Source organism: Lithobates pipiens, unplaced genomic scaffold (assembly GCF_037356315.1).
Source record: "Lithobates pipiens isolate NorthernLeopardFrog02 unplaced genomic scaffold, aLitPip1_a1.2 Scaffold_30, whole genome shotgun sequence".
NCBI lineage: Eukaryota > Metazoa > Chordata > Amphibia > Anura > Ranidae > Lithobates > Lithobates pipiens.
The window spans coordinates 33,504,624-33,532,354 of NW_027507791.1; the positions used below are offsets into that span (position 1 = coordinate 33,504,624).

At 43.4% G+C, this 27,731-nt stretch overlaps 2 protein-coding genes across 2 annotated transcripts in view; both read right to left on the reverse strand.

Moving 5' to 3' along the window:
* Positions 1-22,903, reverse strand: part of LOC143942638 (NACHT, LRR and PYD domains-containing protein 3-like) — a 95,846-nt gene extending 72,943 nt beyond the window's left edge. Inside the window, exon 1 of the mRNA XM_077464002.1 lies at positions 22,736-22,903. Within this exon, the coding sequence (XP_077320128.1) occupies positions 22,736-22,895 (160 nt within the window). The 5' untranslated portion in view covers positions 22,896-22,903. The remainder of the gene's footprint in view (positions 1-22,735) is intronic.
* Positions 1-27,731, reverse strand: part of LOC143942156 (uncharacterized) — a 1,285,630-nt gene that overhangs the window by 175,843 nt on the left and 1,082,056 nt on the right. The gene's annotated exons all lie outside the window — the stretch shown is intronic.

Below are 27,731 nucleotides of genomic sequence, written 5' to 3' on the forward strand. Positions count from 1 at the left end.
TCTCCTAAAAGTTTTTTTCCTTAAAATTCCCCCATAAACTTGGGGTGTGTGTTATACGCTGACGCGTGTTATACGCCGATAAATTCGGTACTTTTATTATGTAATAATTAATTTCTATTCTTGTTAAGAACAATGGAATAAGCCCTATCTAGATGTCACCTGGGATATCCTCTAGACAGGAATCTCTCATACATAAATGAAGATTCTCTTTCAAAATCTAACTGAGAACTACAAATTCTGTGCAGCCTCAGAAACTGTCCTACTGGGATTCCCTTTATAGTGTGGTGTGGTTGACTTGATCCAGCCAATAAACACTATTTCCTGCTAGTGGCTTTTTTTTTTTATATAGCCGAGTAGAGACTCCATAAATGCTACCACTCAAACATACATCCAAACATTAACTCACATGAGGGTCACTCTCACCTGTAAATCTCAAATTGCACTGATTGACATTCAGATATGCTTAAAAAGCAGTGAGATCAACATCCCTCTTGCAGACAAAAATGAGATTGTCTATATAGTTTAAAGCGGGATTCCGCTGACCTATCGTTTTTTTTTTCCTGTGTCATTGTAATTCGTTTGTCATGTAATTCTAGTACTCACTACTTGTAGTTTTATTCTCCTCGGCTTGCCGATTTCTTGCGCAAATGTAAGTTATAAAACTTCCTCCTGGCTGTTTCCATTTTGCTTTTGGGCATTTGAAGCCCACAAGCATTTAGTTCTGGGATGCGGTGAATGCTGTGCTCCCAGCATTCACTGCTCATTGACACCAGTGAGCAGCGCCGTAAGATTTCGGGTTGCCATCACAACGGGCGGCGGCATCGGAAGTTCCCGCCCTGTTGTGATGGCAACCAAATAAATACTTGCCTGCCGACTTCTAAAATGGCTTTTTCGGACATGCCCTCGTCACGTGACCGGCGTCTTGGTTCCGAAATCTCACGAGATTTCGGCATGACGCCGTTCCCCACTGATTCCTGGGAAGACTAACAAAGCTCCCAGGGGGCTTTGCGAGGCCGGGGAAAGGCGATAAACATGCCTACTCCCACGGGAGGAGAGCCCGGAAGTCAGGAAACGAATTACTACTAAAAGGTAATTACGGCATTATTATTTTTTTTAAAGGTCATTTGAGCATCTATGGTCCTAAGGGAATTTAATTATATCAACTTGAAAAATTGAGTACAAGACCGCTTTAACCACCTCAATACAGTGCACTTACACCCCCTTCCTGACCAGACCAATTTTCAGCACTCTCACAGTTTGAATGACAATTACTCAATCATCCAACACTATACCCATATGAAACTTGCGTCCTTTTTTCCACATAAATAGAGCTTTCTTTTAGTGGTATTTAATCACTAGTGGGTTTTTTATTTTTTGTGCTATAAATAAAATAAAACGGAAATTTTGTGAAAAAAATGCCTTTTTCTTCGTTTCTGTCATAAATTTTTGCTAATTAGTAATTTTTCTTCATACATTTTGGCCAAAATTTATACTGCTACATATCTTTGGTAAAAATAACCCAGATTAGTATATATTATTTGGTCTTTGTTAAAGTTATAGAGTCTACAAACTATGGTGCCAATCGCTGAAAATTGATCACATCTGATCAGGCCTTCAGTACATCAGGTGTACCTCATTTCTTGAGACACTAACAAGTCAGGAAAGTACAAATACCCCCCAAATGACCCTTTTTACAAAGTAGACATTCCAAGGTATTAAGTAAGTAGCATGGTGAGTTTTTTTAAGTTGTCATTTTTTCCCACAATTCTTTGCAAAATGAAGATTTTATTTTTTTACTTTATTTTTACAAAATTGTCATATTGTAATTAATAAGTAATTTTGAGACACCTGATGGAGGGGGGAGGGGCTGCTGATTAGGTGTGCTCCGTGAGGTCTGCAAGCACAATGCTGAGATACAATTGTCGTGCTGATGGCTGAGACATGCTTGGATAAGCCCAGCTACTGATGTTGTGTATCGCTGTAACGCTGCTCAACTGCTATACTGCTATCATTACGGGCTATAGTATGCCGGACGGAGATATAAAGGACTTAAAGGAATTTGAATAGCTAACTAACCTGCAACTTGCACAATATCGAACCGGCTTGGCGATCCGGGACCGAACGGAGGGTTTATGTTTGCACCGTGACCGGAGTAAGGGAGGTGAAGAGCTCAGGACGTATCCAGACGGTGACTTGTTGAGACTATAGAGAGCGACCAGAGAACACCCTGACTCGGTGAAGATTCGACAGAGAGATAGCCGGAGTAGGAGGAAGGGGAGAGTGGATCCAGAGTGTCGGCTCCTCTCTATTCGAGGAGGCGGATTCGGCTGGGGACCCTCACCTCGGTAGCTCCTGGCGGCGTCAGTGGTAAGGAGAGTCAGACGGCGTGTGGAGGCGCATCGGAACCCTTCGGGACTCCCCGGACTGCTCCGGTCTGTGGTGGCGCATCGGGACCCTTCGGGAATCTCCGGACTGCTTTGAGAAAAGTTTGGGTGGAATCGGTGCTTTCCGGAAGGCTCCGAGGATCTCCGGAGACAAACGGGCTAAGGAGCCAAGATACGGAATAGAGGCGAATAGAGAAAAATAGCCCCACTGCAATAAAAGTACCGGGAGAAGTTTCCTGTGTAGGAACAGAAGGAATAGAAGGCAACAGAAAAGGTAACAGAAAATACACTCACAGTGGACACTGGGCTATATAAAGAAGCAGGATACTTGTGAGTACAATAAGGAGCATGTCAATGTCTATACTTATGTTCTTGTATATATGCTCTGCATAAGTAAATCCCTATAGAGGCAAGGATGAAGAAGTGACTGAAACACCTTCTCTTTTTCCTGGCATTATTTTTTATTTTTTATTTTTTGGGACCAATATATACGCATTGTACTAAAAAGTATAGTGAGCTGTAGGAGAGGAAAGAGAAGAGGACTTATGGTCTTTTTTGGTTTTTTCTTATTTTTTTGAAAGAGGGGAGGGAAAAGGGGGAAAGAAGAGAGAAAAGATTGTGTGTTTTTTTTTTTTTTTGTTGTTTTTGGTTCGTGATGAGATGATGGTCTATGATTTTCGCATGGTTCAATACGGTTAAGCTATATTGCACAATTTATAAAAGAACTCAGAAGTCCAAGAAATATTGCGCATGGTCAAAAGGTGATCATTAATAACTATGGCGCCAAAAAAGGGAAATAAATCATCTGGTTCCGGAGGGAATAAAAAGGAGAAAAAGGATAGTAAAAGCAAAGTTAGCTCTGAGGCTCAAGTTCAAACTACTGATATTAAGGAATTTTTCCAGCAACTGCAGCCTCAGATACAGATGCAAACATCGCAGATAACACATATCTCCCAGGAAGTATTGAATTCTGTGGAATCATCCTTGATCTCAGGTGTTTCTGGAATATCAGGAGAAGAAATGCTAACACAGCCTAGAAATAGCTCCCCAATAGACATATTGGATATAGAACTAGATGGTAAAAAGGAGAAAGAGAAAGAAAGCTGGGATATGAAAACGTATATAACCTCTTTACCCACAAAGGCTGATATGGATCACTATATCCAAAGATTGGAGAATGTGTATAAAACAGAAATACAAGAGATAAAGACAATTACTTTAGATATGCAAGAAAAAATAGAAAAGGTGAATATAAAGACTGAAAGCTTGGAAAAAGATCTAATTCAAGTAAAGAGAAGAATGCAAGAACAGGAAATAGAGTTAAAGCAATTGGTAAATATTATTGATGAACAAGAAAATAGGAGCAGAAGATGTAATATAAGGATAAGAGGATTAAAAGAAAATGTGCCTTTAGAAAAACTCGCTGAAGTGGTTCAAAAAATCTTTAAGGATATAATACAGGACCTATCAAAAAATGATATGATAATTGATAGGATACATAGAGCTGCGGGCCCAAGAGGATCAGAGGAAAATAAACCCAGGGATGTAATCTGTAAACTCCATTATATTCAAACTAAGGAGAGGATTATGGCGGCAGTGCGCAAAAACAATCAAATATTATATGAAGGATCAAATTTGCTTTTCTTCCAGGACCTGTCTAAATTAACGTTAGATAAAAGAAGAGCTTTAAAACCCCTTTTGGAACAATTAAGAAAAAAGAATGTGCAATATAGATGGAGATTTCCTTTTCAATTGCAAGCCCAGTATGAGGGCCAAACTGTCATTTATAGAGATCTAAATGATTTGCACGACTTTCAGAAGACCTTGCATCTCTCGGAAGTGACATTACCAAACTGGCCCAAGGACTTTGGGAGGAGAAGATAGGGGGACTGAGGGTGAGGGGGGGGGGATGGATGGAGGAGGGGGGGGGGAGGGAGGTGGGTAAACAATAGTATAATTCAGAAGTGAGGATAAATTATAATGATGATATGCACAATATGGAACAACAAAGATATGATGTAATTTATAGGTGATATGGCACGGGGGAGGGGAGGGGGGATGGATGGATGGAGGAGGGGGGATATGGGAGGTGGTGGAAAGGGAGTGTTAACATATTTTTGTGTTAAAAGAATTATAGGTTAAACAACACCACAAAGTAGAAATGAGGATAAATTATAGAAATGATATGCACAACATAGAATAATAATGATATAGGTGACATAACACTATATGCACTTAATTGCACGTAATGGGGGGGATGGGGACTGAATGGTACGATATAAGGAGATAGGACAACAAATAGGATAAATTATGAGGGAATGAATAGGGGAATAGGTATAATAACTAGTAACTTATTAATATCACTTTTTTTTTCTCTTCCGGATTTTATTTTAATATAAACACTAATAAAGTGTGTGGTGATTCCCTCTCTTCCCCCCCCCCCCCCCCTTTTTGTCCCTTTTTTTTTTTTTTTTTTTTTTTCCTCTCCTCCTTTTCTCTTCCCATCCCAGGTCTCTATTTTTTTATGGATATAGATAATTTCCCAATAATGATAAGAGGATTAAAAATTAAAGTTAGGGACATATTAAAAAATTATATGAATAGAGGGATAACAAGGAGATAGAGCGTGAAAAAGTGAAGAAGAATGTGAAGAGCTTGCATAGGCCAAATGGGAGTATATCAGGATCAGCAGTTTAAATACCCCCTAGATAGGGACCTCACCATTGGTGAGTTAGACTAATATAGTCAAATCTTAGGGGAACAGAGGTGTCATAAGGGTGGGTGTAGAAGGGTGGTAGATAACTGAGTGTGTATGTGTTTATGGGTATAGGGAGGGTGGGATAACTAAGTGAGATTACTGTATATTTTTTTTTTTTTTTTTTTTATGGGTAGCGTGAAGTTTTGTTCTTTTAATGTAAGAGGTATTAATTCCCCCGCTAAAAGAAATCAAATTTTAAATTTCCTACATAAGCAGAAAATAGATATTGTGTTGTTTCAGGAGACACATTTTCGCTCAGATCATATACCTAAAATTAATAATATAAATTATAATACATGGTTACATGATACTTTTCCATATTCCAAATCAAAAGGGGTATCAATTGCGTTCCATAGGAATTTGCCGGTCCAAATATTACAAAAATATGAAGGCAAAGATGGGAGATCTTTAATAATAAAGTTTATGCTATATGGAAAAAAATTTACTATAGTTAATTTATATCTCCCTAATTATGGACAAATAGAGAGCGGTACAAAAGCCCTATCGGACGCAATGAAGAAGGCTGAAGGAGTGGTAATAGTGGGTGGTGATATAAACTTTTTAATGGATGTAAAGAAAGACACTACAAATATACAACTACAAAAAAAAAATAATAACAACAACAGAATAAAGGAATTTAAGGACATATTAAAAAAATATCAACTAATAGATATATGGAGGGCCCAACACCAAAAGGAAAAAAACTATACATACTATTCAAATATACACAACTCATATCATAGATTGGATTATTTTTTTATAAATAAAGAGGGCTTAATGATGAAACCAGTAACAGAAATAGGGGGATTCCTTTGGTCGGACCATGCCCCAATATATGTGGAAATTTCAGTGATTGAAACAAAAAAAAGGAATGGGATATGGAGATTGAATGATAATTTAATTAAAGATAGAAAGTGCGTGGCAGAAATACTACAAGTTATAGAAGAATTTCTGATAATTCACGAAAGGGACGAAACCTCACCTGCAATTCAATGGGAAACATTGAAATGTGTTATGAGGGGAATATTCATCAAGCACGGGGCAAGAAAAAAAAAAGAAAAAACACAAAAAATATCTCAATTGGAAAATGAGATTAAAGAACTAGAAGAAATACATAAAGTAAGTAGGAAAATGGGAGATGGAGCTAGACTAAAGGAAAAACAACTGGAATTACAATCTGTGCTTGATGAAGATTCCCTTCGGGTGAGGGATAAGAATAGAGCGCAGTGGTATAAATTTGGAAATAAACCTGGGAAAATATTAGCCAGAGCCTTAAAAAAGCAACAACCCCCAAGCTACATAGAGAAAATTGTAAAACCAAATGGGGAAATTACATACGACCCAGAGGAAATATCTGAAACCTTCCATACATACTATTCTAAATTATATAATATTAAGGATGGTAAGGAACACAAAGAAGGAGAAAACAAAGGGGAGAACATACAAAATTATGTAAAGGAAATGGCTATATTCAACTGCTTAAAAGGAAAGATGGAGGGGTTGGAGGAAGAAATTACAACAGAAGAAATTCAACAGACTATTGAAGAACTTGCTCTGGGGAAAAGTCCAGGACCAGATGGATATACTGCTAGATTTTATAAGTCATTTAAGGAACAAATAATACCCATACTTAAGGTAACATTTAATTCTATATCTTTAGATCAACCATTTGCGATACAAGGTACAGAGGCTCATATAGTACTAATATTAAAACCCGAAAAAGATCAATCACTATGTAAAAATTATAGACCTATATCGTTGACCAATTTAGATATAAGAATATTCTCAAAAATGTTATCCAAAAGAATAACGGATATTGTTTCAAATAATATAAGCCTGGAACAAACGGGGTTTTTGAAAGGGAGGGAGACAAGAGACAATATCATTAAAACATGCACGTTGATTGAATACGCTCAGAGAACTGCCATCCCTACCTGCCTATTGGCTATAGATGCCGAAAAGGCATTTGATAGGGTGGGATGGCAGTTCTTAGAGGAAGTATTGAAACAAACAGCGATGGGACCCAAGATGTTAGGAAGGATCATGGCCCTATATAAGAACTCAAGGGCTAAAGTGAGAGCAAATGGGATATTATCAAAGTATATAAATATATCAAATGGAACCCGACAAGGGTGTCCTTTATCACCACTTTTATATATTATGATGATGGAACATCTCATGGAGGCTATAAGAATGAACAAAGATATTACGGGGATAAAGGTCAAAGGCAAAGAATATAAGATGGCTGCTTATGCAGATGATCTTCTATTATATATAACCAACCCTATAATTACTATACCAAATTTAATAAAAGAACTTGAGAGATTTGGTGAAATTAGTAATTTCAAAGTAAATTATGACAAATCTGAATTAATGAATATTACATTAGAAGAGAAAATTCAAACTATTGTACAAAAGAATTTTCCATTTAAATGGAAGCAAGATGTGATAAAATACTTGGGAGTATATATTCCAAGAGATTTAAAACTTTTGCAAGATATGAATTACAACCTGGCAGTTCAGAAGGTAAAGAAACTTCTAGGCAAATATGATAAAATAACCCAATCATGGTTTGGGAGAATAAATATTGTAAAGATGGAGATTTTGCCAATTATGCTGTATATCTTTCAAACGGTACCCATTATACCATCAAAAAAAATTATGAAAGATCTGAAAGAAATGGTAGAAGGCTTTGTATGGGCACATAAGACCCCTAGAGTAGGTAGGGAGGTATTAATTAGAACGAAAAATAATGGTGGATTAGCATTGCCTGACTTTTTTAAATATTCACAAGCTGCCTCTTTAATGAGAATAATCGACTGGCAGCATAATGAAAAAGACAAGCAATGGATAAAATTGGAGGAAGATATATTAGGGGCTAAAATAAAACACCAGCCATGGATAAAACCTAAGTCAAGACCAGAGAGGAAGGAAATGCCTATTTTTGTAAAAACAACTTTAAAAATCTGGGATGATATGATAAAGAAAAAACAACTATCATCATCAATAGGCCCTATGACCCCTTTATTTGGTAATCCCGAATTTAGGCCAGCTATAAAAGATAATACATTTTTGAAATGGAATATAGAAGAACATGACCGGATAATACAAATCCTAAATGATGGAAATATTCCAACGTTTCAGGAATTGGGGCAAGAGTATAAAAACAAATGGTTTCAGTACTTACAGCTGAGGGCATTTATTGACCCAATAAAGATAATGATTAATAGACCACCAACCATATTTGAACAAATAGCAATGAACAAGGATAAAGCAAATAAGAAATTAGCCAAGATATATAACCTATTACTTCCTGGTGGGGATATTAAAAAAATAGCAGGAATAAAAAAATGGGAGGAAGAAATAGGGCAGGAGTTGACAGAGAAAGAGTGGGGAGAGGTATTTGAAGGAATATATAAAACACCCTTAGCTATTAAATATCAAGAAAAAAATTATAAAATTCTATTAAGATGGTATAGAAGCTCAGTGATTATGAATAAAATAAATAAACGGAATTCTGAATTATGTTGGAGATGTAAGAAGGAGAAGGGTACTCTAGAACATATTTGGTACAGTTGCTGGAAGATAAAAATGTTTTGGGGTAAGATAATAAAAATATATCAGGAACTGACAGATATAAGAATAAATCTTGATATAAAGACAATACTATTCTCCCATACATCTGAAAAACTAAAACGAAAAGAGATGGAATTTTTTTATCAAATAACTACAATAGCTAAAACTGTAATAGCACAGAAATGGAAAAAGGAAGTAGCCCCAACAATAGTAGAGTGGAACTATGAGATGAGCGAGGTGTGTTTCATGGAGAAACAGATTAGACAAGAGGGATATGTAGAAAAACCGATGTCGGACTATTGGAAGAAATGGGAGGAATTGAGTACCTCAGGAAAATTGTGGGAATTTATGTAAGGGAGGGGGATCGAATGGATTAGTACTGACAATTTTTTTTTTTTTTTTTTTTTGTTGTTGTTGTTGTGTATGGGGAATGTTTTATAATGATGTGAAAATTGAATGGAAAATTTTTTGAATGTATGTTTTATAATATAAATAAAGAGAAATTTGAAACAAAATTGTCATATTATCAGGTTATTTCTCACACACAACATATGCATACAACAAATTACACCCAGAATACATTCTGCTACTCTTACCGAGTACAGCGATACCACATGTGCGAGACTTTAACACAGCCTGGCCACATACAGAGGCCCAACCCTGATGTAGTACCTTCAGACGTTCTACGAGCAAAAATGACGCATCTCATTTCTCAACCACCTATTACACTTTTGATGGCCCTGGAGTACCAGGACAATTGAATTGCCTATAAAATGACCCCATTTTGGAAAGCAAACACCCAAACGTATAATCTGTGAGGCATAATGAGTCTTTTGAATGGTTAATTGTTTCCCAGACGTTTTTGGAATATGTGGAAAAAAAATGAAAACGCATTTTTTTTTTTTACACAAAATTGTCAATTTATAAGATATTTCTAATGCCGCGTACACACGACAGGACTTAAGTCCGGCAGACTTTCTACGGAGTTCTGACAGAGTTCTGACGGACTTTCCGAATGAACGGACTTGGCCACACACACTCACACCAAAGTCCGACGGATTCGAACGTGATGACGTATGACTGGACTAGAATAAGGAAATTCATAGCCAGTAGCCAATAGCTGCCATAGCGTCGGTTTTAGTCCGTCAGACTAGCACACACACGAGCGGATTTCTGGGTCCGGCAGAGTTCTGTCGGAAAAATTTGAAACATGTTCCATTTCTAAAGTCTGTCAGACTTTTGCAAATCAAAAGTCCGCTGCAGCCCACACACGTTCGAATAGTCTGCCGGAATCATTCCGTCAGACTTTTGATGTTGAAAAGTCTGGTCGTGTGTACGGGGCATAACACATAGCATGTATATAGCAAAAGTTACACCCTAAAACACATTCTGCTACTCCTCCCGAGTATGGCGATACCACATGTGTAGGACTTTTACACAGCCTGGCCACATAGAGAGGCCGAACATTGAAGTAGTACGTTCAGGCATTCTAGGAGCATAAATGACAGATCTCATTTCATTCCTACCCATCACACTTTTGAAGGTCCTGGATCACCAGGACAGCAAAATTACCCACAAAATGACCCCATTTTGGAAAGCAAACACCCCAACGTATATTCTATGAGACATGGGCTGCAAATAGGTACTCGGGTACTCTGATGGGCTGGAGATAGGTACTCGGGTACTCTGATGGCCTGGTGACAGGTACTCGGGGTACTCTGATGGCCTGGTGACAGGTACTCCGATGGCTTGGTGACTGGTATTTTGGTACTCTGAAGGGCGGTGACAGGTACTCATATGGACAGTGACAGGTACTTGGGTACTAAGATGAACTGTGACAGGTACTCAGGTACTCAGATGAACTGTGACAGGTACCCGGGTACCATGATGGACCGTGACAGGTACTCGGGTACCCTGATGGACCGCGACAGGTACTCGGGTACCCTGATGGACCGCGACAGGTACTCGGGTACCCTGATGGACCGCGACAGGTACTCGGGTACCCTGATGGACCGCGACAGGTACTCGGGTACCCTGATGGACCGCGACAGGTACTCGGGTACCCTGATGGACCGCGACAGGTACTCGGGTACCCTGATGGACCGCGACAGGTACTCGGGTACCCTGATGGACCGCGACAGGTACTCGGGTACCCTGATGGACCGCGACAGGTACTCGGGTACTCTGATGGACCGCGACAGGTACTCGGGTACTCTGATGGACCGCGACAGGTACTCGGGTACTCTGATGGACCGTGACAGGTACTCGGGTACCCCGATGGACCGTGACAGGTACTCGGGTACCCCGATGGACCGTGACAGGTACTCGGGTACCCCGATGGACCGTGACAGGTACTCGGGTACCCCGATGGACCGTGACAGGTACTCTGATGGACTGTGATTGACAGGTACTATGAGGGGTGGTGACAAGTCCTCTTTATTGGGGGAATCTGTGTGATTGGTGTACACTGTAGGCGTTAACGAGATGTTACCGCAATCTTCTCCTCACACACGATCGGTGTGTGAGGAGGAGAACCCGGTAACATCTTGTTACCGTGGTTTGTTTACATTTTAGTGATCAGCTGTGAAAGGATCACAGCCGATCACGTGGGTAAACAGCCGGCCAATGGCTGTTTACCAGCGTCGGTGACGAGCAGTGTTCCCGGGGAACACGCCGCTACCGACGTGCATGCGCAGCACGCTCACGCGCATGCGCCGTGCACAGTCAGGGTGTGACCATCTGTGATCGGCCGTGACTTCATCACGGCCGATCACGTGGTAAACAGCCATAACCAATGGCTGTTCACTCCCTTCGGTAGCGAGTGGTGTCTCCGTGACACGCCGCCACTGAAAAAACAGGGATGCGCATGCACGATCGCACGCATTCCCTGTTTAAATGGAAGGCCGTCATATGACGGCCTCCCGCCGCAATAGGTGCGCCGCCTGGTCGTCATTTGACTGCTGGCGGTCAGCAACCAGTTAAATATGAAATAATGTGACTCTTGAAGTGGTTCACCTCTCCAAAGATGTGGGACCGCTCCCACCAACCCATAAATAGGTTGGCAAGTGAGGGAGAAAATTTGTCTCCCATCGTGGCCTCACACCATAGTGAAAGAGTCAATAAAAGATCTAAAGTCTCCTAAATGAAACCACATAAATTCCAATGACAAATCAGTGCAATGTTGAAGAAAAATGAGATGGAAGTATTTGCCAATGTGTGTGGCATGGAGGAATACAGACTGGACACATCACATGAAATACAGATATAGTTCTCACACCACTCAAGTTTGTCCATAACCGATAACAAATAATTAGTGTCCCTCAAATAGCTGGGTAAACTAAATACCAATGGCTGAAGTTGTCCATCCATCCATTGTCCCAAGCGTTCACTAATGCCGCGTACACACGTAGCAGACTATGCGGCAGACTTAGTCTGGCGGACTGTCCGCTGGACTTTCCAAACGAGCTACTTGCCCACACACGGCACTTTTTCAGCGGACTAATACGGCGTACTAAGTCCGCCGGACTATCCACCGTACTTTTGAAATGAACGGACTTGCCCACACACGCGGAGGAAAGTCCGCTCATTTTGAGCGCATCTCCAGGTAGCCGGGGCCAGCGAAGGAGGCGTCGCTGGCCCCGTCACCTGGTATGGACTTAAAGGGGAATCCCTATGCAGAAAAATCGGCGTGGGGGTCCCCCCAGGTCCATATCAGACCCTTATCCGAGCACGCTACCCGGCCGGCCAGGAAAAGGGGTGGGGACGAGCGAGCACCCCCCCTCCTGAGCCGTACTAGGCCGCGTGCCCTCAACATGGGGGGTGCCTTGGGGAAGGGGGGCCTCGCGACCCCCCCAAAGCACTTTGTCCCCGTGTTGATGAGGACAAGGGTCTCTTCCCGACAACCCTGGCGTTGGTTGTCGGGGTCTGCGGGCAGGGAGCTTATCGGAATCCAGGAGCCCCCTTTAATAAGGGGGCCCCTGGATACCGGCCCCCCACCCTTTGTGAATGAGTATGGGGTACAATGTACCCCTACCCATTCACCTGTGAAAAAAAGAGAAAAAAAAACACCACACACAAGGGTTAAAATAGTTTATTGCACAGCTCCGGGGGTCTTCTTCAGTCTTCGGGGGTCTTCTCGCCGGACTCCTTCGCTATCTTCTGCTAGCTCTTTTACTAGCGGAGGAGCCTGGCTTTCTTCTTTGCCGCCGCCCTCTTCTTCCGACTTCGGGGGTCTTGTCCTCCCTCTTCGCTTCTTCTTGCCGGGCCACCGCGCAATCTTCTAGCTCTTTTACAAGCGGTGGCCCGGTCTTCTGCCGCCGCTGTCTTCTGGCCTTCTGTTCTTCTCTTCTGTTCTTCTCTTCTGGAGATGTTGCCTCATTGCTCTCTCCGGTCACAATGCGGTGTGCGGCGACTTATATAGGGACATCACCGGATGATGTCACGTTGGTGATGGCGTTATGATGGCGAAGAAGAAAGCCGGGCTCCTCCGCTAGTAAAAGTGCTTGCTCGTCCCCACCCCCTTTCCTGGCCGGCCGGGTAGCGTGCTCGGATAAGGGTCTGATATGGACCTGGGGGGGACCCCACATCGATTTTTCAGCATAGGGATTCCCCTTTAAGTCCATACCAGGTGACGGGGCCAGTGACGCCTCCTGGCCCCGGCTACCTGGAGACACACTCAAAATGAGCAGACTTTTCTCCGGGCGGGAAAAGTCTGTTCATTTCAAAAGTACGGCGGACTGGCACACACACGGCCGGATTGTCTGCCGAAATGCGAGTCAGATTGGAGCGCAAAAATTCTTTTAGTCCACCGGACTTTTGGGTAAAAAAGTCAGCCGGAGCCCACACACGGCGGGATTGTCTTTTCCACTGGATTGTTTGATCGTGTGTACGAGACATTAGGGATCCAATACCCAAAACCATCGGTCTGCCACATAGTGGATCAAGGCCCTTGTGGACTTTAGGGAGATGATGGAAAATTGGTACAATAGGAAAATCTGGAATTCATGTTCATGCTTCTTTGGGAGTGAATTCCCCTAAACTTGCCCCTTTGTTAATCAAATTTATTAAGATATTTTATACTTATCTGTGGGGTTGCTTTTAAGTGGAACATAGGTATCTGTGCCCCTTAACTGTGCGAGGGCCTCATCCCTATATGTAATAGTGTCTAAAACAACCACTGATCCCCCTTTATCTTCCATAAGGTTGTTCAAAGCGGATCTTTCAAGACAGGAGAGATTGTCTCATTAACCACTTAAGGACCGCCTCACGCCGATGTAAGTCACCAGAATGGCATGGTTGGGCACAAGCACGTACCTGTACGTTGCTTTTTAAGTGCCCAGCCGTGGGTCGGGAGCGCGCCGCCGGCGTTCCGGTCCTGTGTTCCCTGACCATGGGCGCGGGACCAGAGGACCCGATCACCACTGGTGTCCCGCGATTGGGTCACAGAGCTGAAGAAGGAGGAGAGGTCTGTGTAAGCGAACATCTCCCCGTGCTTCTCTGTGTGGCTGTCACCGATCGTCTCTTCCCTTTTATGGGGAAGGACGATCAGTGATGTCACATGCCAGGCCCCCCTACAATAAAAGAAACGCATAACGTCATACATAACACCTACACTAGCCCCTAGTGGTTAACTCCTTCACTGCCAGTGTCATTTACACAGGAATCAGTGCATTTAAATAACACTGATTGCTCTATAAAAATGACAATGGTTCCAAAAATGTGTCAAAAATGTCTGATGTGTCCGCCATAATGTTGCAGTCACAATAAAAATCGCCGATCACCGTCATTACTAGTAAAAAAAAATTATAAAAATGCTATAAAACTATCCCCTATTTTGTAAATGCTATAACTTTTGTGCAAACCAATCAATAATCGTTAATTGCAATTTTTTTTACCAAAAATATGTAGAAGAATATGTCGGCCTAAACTGAGGGAAAATATGTTTTTTTATATATATATTTTGGGGATATTATAGCAAAAAGTAAAAAATATTATATACTCTACTTTTGTTTATAGCACAAAAAATAAAAACCGCAGAGGTGATCAAATACCACCAAAAGAAAGCTCTATTTCTGGGAAAAAAAGGACGCCAATTTTGTTTGGGAGCCACTTCGCACGACCGCGCAATTGTCAGTTAAATCTACGCAGTGCTGAATCGCAAAAAGGGATTGGTCCTTTGGCTGCAAATTGGTCCGGGGCTTAAGTGGTTAAATTTGAGATTGAAATGGCGTGTGTGTAGCTAAATCAAACAGATCTCTCTCTACCAATTTATGGAATTTATCCATGTCTGGATTGCTGGACTGTATTGGATAAAAATTTGATGGCACAGAAGGGAACTCTCCAGGTGCCACCACAATCAGTCCATCCAGACAATGGGAAATGTTCAAATTCAAGATCCTCCATATCAATAATCGCACAATTCTCTATAAAGTACAAAACACTAGCAACAACAGGGCATTCAGCAGTAGAAATATAATTTCCTTGTATATCATCGTCTTCATTGCAATAATGTCAACAGTTAAATTATGAATACATTTATTCATGTCCAATATGGTATTAAATGGATCAAAATGTGAATGAGAACAAAAGTTCAAGCCCTTGGATAAAAGGGAGATTTCTTCATCTGTTAACACTCCTCTGTGTGATACATTTATCACATTGTTGTAAGTACTCTTCTGAGCTCTGAGGGCATAACATGTCTGAGTAGAATCGCCTATGTGTCCCCTTGTTTCCTTGTGATGAAACTTCTTGCTGTTGAACTTGTGTTGTCCGTTTTTTGAGGACACGGGTTTACTTTCCTCATTGGTGACACCGGAAGCTCCAGATTGATCAGAAGAACCATCAGACATGCAAGAGTGTTGTTTATAATTTCTGGTTCTGTGTCAGAGAAGCTAACCCGTTTCTTGTGTGAATTGCCAAAATGAACCAAAGGGCGTGTTTTCTTCCAAACATAAACACTATTAAGTTCATAGTCCAATTAATCGCAAAGGAGCTTCTCTTTCTTTCCAGCAATAGTGTCCATCTCAATTTTGTTGACTTTTTCATTGAGTTGTTTATCCAACACAGCAAATTGGGTTACATGTTGCAACGGTAAAATTTCCTGTTGTAAAGCAGTAATCTCATCCTGTAGATCTGGTCTTTTAATCAATGATCAAATTCATCAAATCAATGGGTGAACTAGAGATACTGTTGTACAAGGAGGATTTTGTGGGAATTTCAGATACCTGGTTCAACAGCTCTCATGATTAGCTGGCAACCATTCAAGGGTATACCCTTTATCGCACCGATAGAGAGGGTAAAAAAGGGGAGGGGTATGCCTATATATCAAGAAAATTGTACAAGTGAATGTGAGAGATGACATCACTAAGGGAACTAGGGAGGAGATGGAATCGTTATGGGTAGCGCTCCAAAGGGATGAAGCTAAGGGGAAAATATTACTGGGAGTATGCTACAGGCCCCCTAACCTGAGGGAGGAGGGGGAGACGGATCTCCTATCATGAGTTGGATTAGCAGCAAGGATGGGCAGTGTTATCATAATGGGGGATTTTAATTATCCAGACATAGACTGGGCGGAGGGAACCGTGCATTTATCTAAGGCTCTCCAGTTCCTAAATGTCTTGCAGGACAATTTTATGGGTCAGATGGTAGACGCACCAACTAGAAATAAAGTGTTACTAGATCTACTGATTACCAACAATACAGACCTGATCACGGATGTGGAAATACGAGGCAATTTAGGAAACAGTGATCACAGGTCAATTGGCTTTAGTATAAATCACACAAATAGGAAACATATGGGGAATACAAAGACACTGAATTTCAAAAGAGCCAACTTCCCTAAACTACAAACTTTGTTAGAAGGCATGAATTGGGATAAAATCTTAGGAACAAAGAACACATAGGAGAGATGGGTTTGCTTTAAGAGCATATTAAATAAGGGCATTAGCCAATGCATCCCATTGGGTAATAAACAAAACAAAGTGAACAAAAGTCCTGGATAGATTAACTCCAATGTAAAAATGCATATAAAAGCAAAGGAGAAGGCCATCAAAAAATACAAGGTCGAGGGATCATCAGCATTCAGACTTTATAAAAAATGCAGCAAGAACTGTAAGGGTGCAATTAGGGCAGCTAAGATAGAACATGAAAGACACATAGCAGGTTTCCGTTACATCAGAGGGGGCGGGGTCACCCATATGTCACTGGGGAACCCCTGGCTTCCCTCACCAGCATCAGAGGGGAGGGGTCAAGTGACGGGTGGCCCCGCCCTCCTAATATAAGAAACGCCAGCGCTGGGATCTCCGCAGTGTCTCCGCAGTGGAGATAGAAGACGGATGTATGGACAGCGCTGGACTGAGAGATCCCCCGTCGCTGGATATGATCATCCATCGCTGGACCCCGGAGATTCGTCGCTGGATAGCAAGAGTGGATTAGCACCGCTGGAATCTTTTTTTTTTATTTTTTTTATTTTTAATAAAGGAATTTTTCAAAAGTGTGTTTGTCTTATTTAACCATTTTTACACTTTCTTTGTGAAATGGTAGGGGTACTTTTGTACCCCCTTACCATTTCAAACGGGGGGTCAGGATCTGGGGGTCCCCTTGTTAAAGGGGGCTTCCAGATTCTGATAAGCCCCCCGCCAGCAGGCCCTTGTCCTCATCAACATGGGGACAAGGTGCTTTGAGGGGTCACAGACCCCCAAAGCATCCTCCCAATGTTGAGGGTATGTGGCCTGGTACGGTTCAGGAGGGAGGGGGGCGCTCTCTCGTCCCCCCCTCTTTTCCTGCGGCCTGCCAGGTTGCGTGCTTGGATAAAGGGTCTGGTATGGATATTTAGGGGGACCCCCATGTCAATTTTTTTTTTAATTTGACACGGGGTTCCCCTTAATATCCATGTCAGACCTGAAGGGCCTGGTAATTGAATCTAGGGGAACCCACTTTGTGCAGGGACAGTTCTAAGCACGGGAAACATGCGCCCCTTCACAGGCATACTATAGATACCCCCCAGCTACGAAATTTAAAGGAATATTACACTTTTATTGTTTCACTTTAATCATTATTAAAATCACTGCTCCTGAAAAAACGGCCATTTTTAAAACTTTTTTTTGCATTGATCCATGTCCCCTGGGGCAGGACCCGGGTCCCCAAACACTTTTTAGGACAGTAACCTGCATATTACCCTTTAAAATTAGCACTTTAGATTTCTCCCATAGACTTGTATAGGGTGTTCCGGCTTTTCGAATTTGCCGCAAACAGCCCAAATTGTTCACTGTTCGCTGAACAGGCGAACAGGCAATGTTCGAGTCAAACATGAGTTTGACTCGAACTCGAAGCTCATCCCTAACCCCAAACTGTGTCATTATGCAAAGAAGGGAGGATTGTCCCCGGAGTGTATATCTCTCTGTACCTGTGTTTGAATAAACAGTCTTGTGTTTTCCACCACCCTACACTGATGTCTCAACAAGTAACTGGGTGGACTAAGGGATCTTGGATCATGCTGGTACCGGGCAAGGGAAGCTTATACTGTGGACATATTCCTCTTGAATATGGGGGTCCGTCACAGTCGCCCCTGCACTTCTGGTAATTAGTAGTATGTTTATCTGTGTGTCAGGAACATATGCATTTTGTGAGTGTTCTGTGACATGCAGCAATGTGAACCAAGCCTTAGATTGGGGTGGTGTGAGACTGAAAATACTTTTCAAGGGTGCCTTGACTAGAAAAAGGTTGTGAAATGCTTTCCTACACTAACATGTGCACCTGAATAAATACAAAGCTTCTTCTGATTGGCTGAGGTGGAGAGGTGGGTAGATGATGTCATGATGTGGGATGGGATGTTTAAGTCCCATAGCCAGAACAAAGCGCTGTGTAGAGTTTATACAGAGCACTTGGGCCAGCATGGACCAAACTAATTAGTCAAATCAAAGCTAGAGATTAGTTTTAAGGTTTGACCCTTTGGGTATCTATACCACAACATTTATATTTTATTAAGAAAAATTTGAAATATATTGTGTTTTGTGCACTAAAATATATTTTTTACTGCAAATATGTTTGATAAACTGTTTCCTTCAGAATATATATAATGTGTGGGGATTTTAACTAATCTTTAGGCCTAAAATGTGCCATTAATGGTTGTGGCCCTATGACCGAGACAACTGTGGATCACAAACACGCGACATGACTTAAAACATAAAATAGACCTGAGGTGTGCCTTGGTCATCTGGCCGGTTTGCCAATAAAAGGGGCATACCCAAGATAAGTAATAAATGATCGTGGAGAGAAATGTGCTGAGAAGTGCCCTGAAAAGGGGGGAGGGTATCATGCACTGGAACTGACAAGGAGCATGGGTGAGTGGTCTGCTTAAATACCCCCTGGGCTCCTCCCATAAATTCAGACCACAATACTGGCTTTCTTACTTAACATGTATAAAAAATGCAAAAACTGCCCTGGCAGTGAAAGGGTTAATACACTAAGATCTAATATGGCCGGTATATTATTTATACAATCAGTCAGAACACAATATTAATCAGATCACTTCTATATATTTATATATGGTCAGAATATGGGGACCTCTACCAGGGCGCTCTTTAACCACCTCAATACAGTGCAGTTACACCCCCTTCCTGACCAGACCAATTTTCAGCTTTCAGCGCTCTCACTGTTTGAATGACAATTACTCAGACATCCAACACTGTATCCATATGAAACTTGCGTCCTTTTTTCCACACAAATAGAGCTTTCTTTTAGTGGTATTTAATCACTAGTGGTTTTTTTTGTGCTATAAATAAAATAAAACGTAAATTTTGTGAAAAAAATGCCTTTTTCTTCGTTTCTGTCATAAATTTTTGCTAATTAGTAATTTTTCTTCATAAATTTTGGCCAAAATTTATACTGCTACATATCTTTGGTAAAAATAACCCACATTTGTATATATTATTTGGTCTTTGTGAAAGTTATAGAGTCAACAATCTATGGTGCCAATCACTGAAAATTGATCACTTCTGATCAGGCCTTCAGTACATCAGGTGTATCTCATTTCTTGAGACACTAACAAGTCAGGAAAGTACAAATACCCCCCAAATGACCCCTTTTTACAAAGTAGACATCCCAAGGTATTAAGTAAATAGCATGGTGAGTTTTTTTAAGTTGTCATTTTTTCCCACAATTCTTTGCAAAATGAAGATTTTTTATTTTTTTTTACTAAATTGTCATATTATCAGGTTATTTCTCACACACAGCATATGCATACAACAAATTACACCCCAAAATACATTCTGCTACTCTTCCCGAGTACGGCGATACCACATGTGTGAGACTTTTACACAGCCTGGCCACATACAGAGCAACAACATTGAAGTAGTACCTTCAGACGTTCTACGAGCAAAAATGACGCATCTCATTTCTCAACCACCTATTACACTTTTGAAGGCCCTGGAGTACCAGCACAATGGAATTTCCCATAAAATTACCCCATTTTGGAAAGCAAACACCCCAACATATAATCTGTGAGGCATAATGGGTCTTTTGAAGGGTTCATTTTTTTTCCAGAAGTTTTTGGAATATGTGGAACAAAATTGTCAATTTATAAGATATTTCTACCACATAGCATGTATATAGCAAAAATTACACCCCAAAATACATTCTGTTACTCCTCCCGAGTATGCCGATACCACATGTGTAGGACTTTTACACAGCCTGGCCACATAGAGAGGCCGAACATTGAAGTAGTACGTTCAGGCATTCTAGGAGCATAAATGACACATCTCATTTCATTCCTACATATCACACTTTTGAAGGTCCTGGAGCACCAGGACAGTGAAATTACCCACAAAATTACCCCATTTTGGAAAGCAAACACACCAACGTATATTCTATGAGACATGGGCTGCAAATAGGTACTCGGGTACTCTGATGGCCTGGTGACAGGTACTCGGGTACTCTGATGGCCTGGTGACAGGTACTCGGGTACTCTGATGGCCTGGTGACAGGTACTCGGATACTCTGATGGCCTGGTGACAGGTACTCTGGTACTCTGATGGCCCGGTGACAGGTACTCGGGTACTCTGATGGCCTGGTGACAGGTACTCGGGTACTCTGATGGTCTGGTGACAGGTACTCGGGTACTCTGATGGCCTGGTGACAGGTACTCTGATGGTTTGGTGACTGGTATTTGGGTACTCTGAAGGGCGGTGACAGGTACTCATATGGACTGTGACAGGTACTCGGGTACTCAGATGAACTGTGACAGGTACTCTGGTACACAGATGGACTGGAACAGGTACTCGGGTACTCATATGGGCTGTGACAGGTACTCGGGTACCCTGATGGACTGTGACAGGTACTCTGTACTCTAATGGACTGTGACAGGTACTCGGTACTCTAATGGACTGTGACAGGTACTCGGTACTCTAATGGACTGTGACAGGTACTCGGTACTCTAATGGACTGTGACAGGTACTCGGTACTCTAATGGACTGTGACAGGTACTCGGTACTCTAATGGACTGTGACAGGTACTCGGTACTCTAATGGACTGTGACAGGTACTCGGTACCCTGATGGACTGTGACAGGTACTCGGTTACCCTGATGGGCCGGGACAGGTACTCGGGTACCCTGATGGGCCGGGACAGGTACTCGGGTACCCTGATGGGCCGGGACAGGTACTCGGGTACCCTGATGGGCCGGGACAGGTACTCGGGTACCCTGATGGGCCGGGACAGGTACTCGGGTACCCTGATGGGCCGGGACAGGTACTCGGGTACTCTGATGGGCTGGGACAGGTACTCGGGTACTATGATGGGCTGGGACAGGTACACAGGTACTCTGATGGGCTGGGACAGGTACTCGGGTACTCTGATGGGCTGGGACAGGTACTCGGGTACTCTGATGGGCTGGGACAGGTACTCGGGTACTCTGATGGGCTGTGACAGGTACTCAAATACTCTGATGGACTGTGACAGGTACTCTGATGGACTGTGATTGACAGGTACTATGAGGGGTGGTGACAGGTCCTCTTTATTTGGGGGGGGAATCAGTATGATTGGTGTACACTGTATGCGGTAACGAGATGTTACCGCAATCTCCTCCTCACACACGATCGGTGTGTGAGGAGGAGAACCCGGTAACATCCCGTTACCGCGGTTTGTTTACATTTTAGTGATCGGCTGTGAAAGGATCACCGCCGATCACGTGGGTAAACAGCCGGCCAATGGCTGTTTACCAGCGTCGGTGACGAGCAGTGTTCCCGGGGAACACACCGCCACCGACGTGCACGCGCAGCGCGCTCGCGATCGCGAGCATGCGCCGTGCACGTTCGGGGTGTGACCATCTGTGATCGGCCGTGACTTCATCACGGCCGATCACGTGGTAAACAGCCATAACGAATGGCTGTTCACCCCCTTCGGTGGCGAGCGGCGTCTCCGTGACACGCCGCCACCGAAGAAACAGGGATGCGCGCGCACGATCGCGCGCATTCCCTGTTTAAACGGGAGGCCGTCATATGATGGCCTCCCGCCACAATAGTTGCGCCGCCTGGCCGACATTTGGCGGCTGGCGGTCAGCTACTAGTTAACCACTTCAGCCCCGGAGAAATTTCCCCCCTTCCTGACCAGGTCATTTTTTGTGATATGTGTCGCTTTCACTGACAATTGTGCGGTCGAGCGACGTTGTACCCAAACATAATGTCTGTCCTTTTTTTCCCACAAATAGAGCTTTCTTTTGCTGGTATTTGATCACCTCTGCTGTTTTTATATTGTGTGCACTATAAACAAAAATAGTGGCAATTTTGAAAAAATATATATTTTTTTTACTTTTTGCTATTATAAATATCCCCAAAAATGTAATAATAAAATGTCAATAATAAAATGTCAATCATTATTTTGGGATAATTGGTGTCAATCATTATTTTGGGATAATTAGTGCCAATCATTATTTTGGGATAATTGGTATCAATCATTATTTTGGGATAATTAGTGCCAATCATTATTTTATCACATTGTTGTCTGAAAACACAAAGTCCTGTTACCTGTCTGTGTGATCTCATCCAGAACCGACAATAAATTAGGATGAGGATGATCTTTCCGTAGTTCATAGAGACATTCCCAGAGTCCAATCACAGCTTCTCTTCCCCGATCCTGAATATCTTGTAACAAGGTGTGAGAGAAGGAAGTCGGGTCTTTTTCCATTTGCTGGTATTTCTGGAAAATATAAATTATTATTGTTTCATATCTGCTGTTAAAGTGTAACTTTATTTTTTTGGATAAATACATAAAATGATTCTGGGTGCTTTGAACACTTCATTCAGAAAAGAACATCTTCCCTACAAGGAAGTTATACTGGGTACCGCTGACACATGCCTGAACTCTTCCTGACCTTTGTGTGCTTTTACATTTCTCACATCACAATTGGATGTAATAGGACACTACCAGAGCTGCGGGTGTTCTGTCAAATATGGTGACCCATCAGATTTAGTAACGGAAGTGAAGTTTTGTCGTGGCCATCTTGCTACACCCCGCACTCCTCCACAGTAAGAATACAGTGAGAAGGTGGCAAGCGGACATCTTTATACACCCACCGGAGTCTTGCATTACACACTTATTTTTAACAGTTAACTCAGCTTATATAGTCAAATTAAGTATTTTGAATGTTTACATATTGAATTTTAAAAGCAGCAGCGGGCATGGTGATCTCACATGTTTGCTAATATGATAGAACAGCGCTGATTAGAAAAATCAACATCAAAACAGTCTGGAGGATTTAAAAATACTCAGTTTGACTATATAAGCTGAGTTCACTTGTAAAAATAAGTGTACAATGCAAGACTCTGGTGGGTGTAACAAGATGTCCACTTTCCGATTTCTCACTGTATCCTTACTGTGGATGACTGAGGGGTGTACCAAGATGGCGGCGACAGAATGTCACTCCTGTTATTAAATCTGATGGGTCACCATATCTGACAGAACACAGGCAAGAGAGTCAACAGATCAGATTGATACCATTCACTACAGGGGGTGATAATGGGATTCAAAACATATATTTAACCACATCCCACCCGGCCAATAGCAAAATGATGGCCACAGCGGGGATCAGCTTTCCTGACTGAGTGTCACATGATGTACAGCAGGATAAGCCGCTCATGCGTGCCATCAGGGAAGCACAGCATTGCAATCAGTGGTGCGGTGTGTCGGTTCGACACATCGCTTCTCCGATCTAGGTAAAGAGCCTATGAGGTAGGCTCTTTACCACATGATCAGTTGTATCCAATCACAGCTGATCACATGGTAACCAGGAAGTGCTGTTTATCTGCTTTTGTCTATTTGCACCGACAGGTGTGAGTAGAGGAGAGCCAATCAGTGGCTCTCCTGATAGGGGGGTCTGCAGTGATAACCAGCGAATTGATAATCAGTGCAGACCAATCAGTGATGTCCACCATTGCCTGCCAGTAATACCAATCAGTGGTCATAAGGGAAGTCAATCAGTTCCTATTAGTAATGCTAGTCAGTGCCTCCTCATCAGTGCTGCCTATCAGTGCCACAAAAGAGTGCCACCCATGAGTGCTGTCCATCAGTGCCCATCATTGCCGCTCATCAGTGCCCATAAATGTCACCTATCAGAGCCCATCCATACTGCATATCAGTGCTACCTATTCCTGCCCATCAGTGCTGCATATTTGTGCCTCCTCATCAGTGCAACCTCATCAGTTCCCATCAGTGCTACCTCATCAGTGCTCGTCAGTGAAGGAGAAAACATACTTATTTACTAAATTTTATAACAAAAACAAAGAAAAACATGTATTTTTTTTTCAAAAAATGTTTTTTTTTCTATTTGTAGCGCAAAAAATAAAAAAGCGAGTGGTGATCAAATACCACCAAAAGAAAGCTCTTTGTGTGGGAAAAAGAATGCACATGTCATATGGTTAGTGTTGAATGACAGTGTAATTGTCATTCAAAGTGTGACAGCGCTGAAAGCTGAAAATTGGCCTGGGCAGAAAGGGGGTGAAAGTGCCCGGTATTGAAGTGGTTAAAGAATGTTATCTCAACATTTCATATTTCTGATATGTGCCTGCTGTACCAGGTAACTGTGTTAAACAATATCTCATTCTTTTTATTGCTTTCTTTGTGTGGAATATCAGGTGATCCTGCCAGTTCCCCTGTTTCCTATTTCAAACTGACCACTCTAGGCATTAGAGTTTTTTCCCAGCTTTGTTCTAGCTGTGCTGGAAGACCAGCCTGCCTGTCCTCCAATGGCCGATTCCACCCTCACAGCCTTTTACTGGGAAGACTGGTGTTCTGCTGTTTCTCCACCCCACCTACTTAAAGCCGAGGTCCGCCGTTGGCAAAAAAATAATATAAGGACATTCGCCTGTCCAGGGAGCCCGCAATGTCACCACCCCAGCTGATCTTCATATCAACTCCCGGGGTGCCACCGCTGCCATTCCTGGTAAGTGAAACCAGGCAGCGAAGACTTTTGGCTTCACTCCTTGTTCCCTACTGCACATGTGCGAGTCACGCTGCACGTTCTGATTGGTCCCTGCTGTCTTCTCTTCTGGGACCTGTGTGTCTCCTAGAAGACAGCGAGGGAAGGAGGATTTGCCGGGCATTGCATAGATTTTGTGTATTTTCCCCGGAAGTTGGAGCAGATATCGGGATTTGACAGGTATCTTCTCCCCCTCCCCATGAAAGGTGCCAAATGTGACACCAGAGGGGGGGAAATCAGAACAGGGAAAGTTCAATTTCTGGGTGGAGCTCGGCTTTACACTCCTTATGCAGCGGGGAACAGAGGTTATGGAAAAAGTATTTCTGATGTATTTTATATCTGTACACAAATGCTTTGCCTTTCATTTCTATTTAAACGCAATGGATTGTTTTACAAGGTGATGGTTCACAAAACACTTTAAGGGCAATTTAATATAAAATATATTAAATTATGTGGCGTGGCCAGATGTAGGCGAGGCAGCAAGCGTTTCTTCAGAGCTCCGTCTATCCTGCACTCATCCGGTCCTTAGGAGCAGTTTTGCTCATGTTCAGAGCACACATCCAGGCAGGGCTCAGTGCCCTCATCCCGGGGATGCCCTCATCAGCTGCCAAGAGGGCTCGGAAAGTACAGAAGGAACACCTGACCCACTCTATGAGAGACATGGAGATTGGGTCCGCCCCGCCATCTTGTCTTCTCAGTCAGCAGATCAGCACACCAAACAGAACGCTGCAAGGATGGAGCGGGTAATACACTGGGGGAGATCTTCCTGATGATCCGGAGCTCTCAGCAGAGCATGAAGCAATCACCAGACCCATCCTGGAGGCCATAAGTGCGAGCGAGGCTGAACCCATGGGGCGGATAGATCATAGACCACTGCTCTGCAGAATGCACACTGATCAGGCATGACCTAGATAAGACCCAGGAAAGGCTGACAACAGAGGAGAACAAAGTCTCTGAGGTGGAAGATACCTCGCACTCCCATGACACACACCTATCAGAACTGAGTGATCTGGTAAGATCCCTTTCAGTGGCGTTGTTACGGGGGTGCGGCCCACACTTGGGTGACACCTGCCAGAGGGTGACACCAGGTTTAGACTGGCACTTTCACTCACATTGAGAGGTGCATCACGGCTCCCTCCTTCCCTTCCAAAATCTCCCCAGCTCCATGCGATGTGCGGGCAGAGTGGGGGAGGAGGGAGTGAAGCAGAGACAGAGGTGCCCAGGGTCCGACCGTCCCACACACCACACACAATGTGGTTGCAATCACATCTCAGTCCCCACCGGCTACACTCAATGCCCCTTCTCAGCTCTGACATATATACAGGATGGGAAGAAGAGCCGAGGAGAAGGGACACCATCCACGCTACAGCCCCTGCCCTAAGGTATGTAACAGGAGTACTGCAGAGGAGGGGGGTGTGGTGATTGGGAGGGGGGCATTGGCAGGTAAAAATTATGCTGCCAGAAGTGATTTTGGGAGGGGGATAGAGGATAGGTGCTAGGGGGTGCTTTGTTTTGGGTTAGAGAGGACTTGTACTAGAAGTACAAGGAGGGGGCAGATTTGAAGTTTGACCCCCACCCTAGCACAATTCTTCTCCCCTCCCAAAGCACCCCCTAGCACATATCCTCTATCCCCAAAGATTCCATCCTAGCTCCATCCACCCCTGATCCCATCCTGCTCCATCCACCCCCTGACCCCATTCCCACTCCATCCACCCCTGATCCCATCCTGCTCCATCCACCCCCTGACCCCATTCCCACTTCATCCACCCCCGATCCCATCCTGCTCCATCCACCCCAATCCCATCCTGCTCCAGCCACCTCCAATCCCATCCTGCCCCATCTTCCCCTGGATCCCATTCCAGCTCCATCCATCCCCCAATCCTTTCCCAGCTGAATCCATCCCACAAAACCCATCCTGGCCCCATCCATCTCACAAAACCCATCCTGGCTCCATCAACCCCACCCCAATCCCATCCTGACTCTATCAACCCAACCCCAATCCTGATCCAATCCTGGCTCCATCCACCCCACCCCAATCCCATCCCAGGTCCATCCATTCCCCCGTTCCTGGCTCCATCAATACTCCATACCATCTCAGCTTCATCCATCCCCCGATCCCATACTGGCTCCATCAACCCCACCCCAATCCCATCCTGACTCTATCCACCCCACCCCAATCCTGATCCAATCCTGGCTCCATCTACCCCACCCCAATCCCATCCCAGGTCCATCCATTCCCCCGTTCCTGGCTCCATCAATACTCCAAACCATCTCAGCTTCATCCATCCCCCTGATCCCATCCTGGCTCCATCCATTCCCCCGATCCCATCCAGACGCCATCTATCACCCTGATCCCATCCCAGCTCTATCCATCTCCCGATCCAACTCCAGTTCCATCCATTCCCCCAATCCCATCCCAGATCCATCCATTGTTAGGGGGGAGAGCCATGCCGAAGCACAAGCCTGTTAAGTGTGTGGGGGGCCACACCATGTTTTATCACACCAGGTGACACCAGGACTAGTGATGCCACTGATCCCTCCAACAC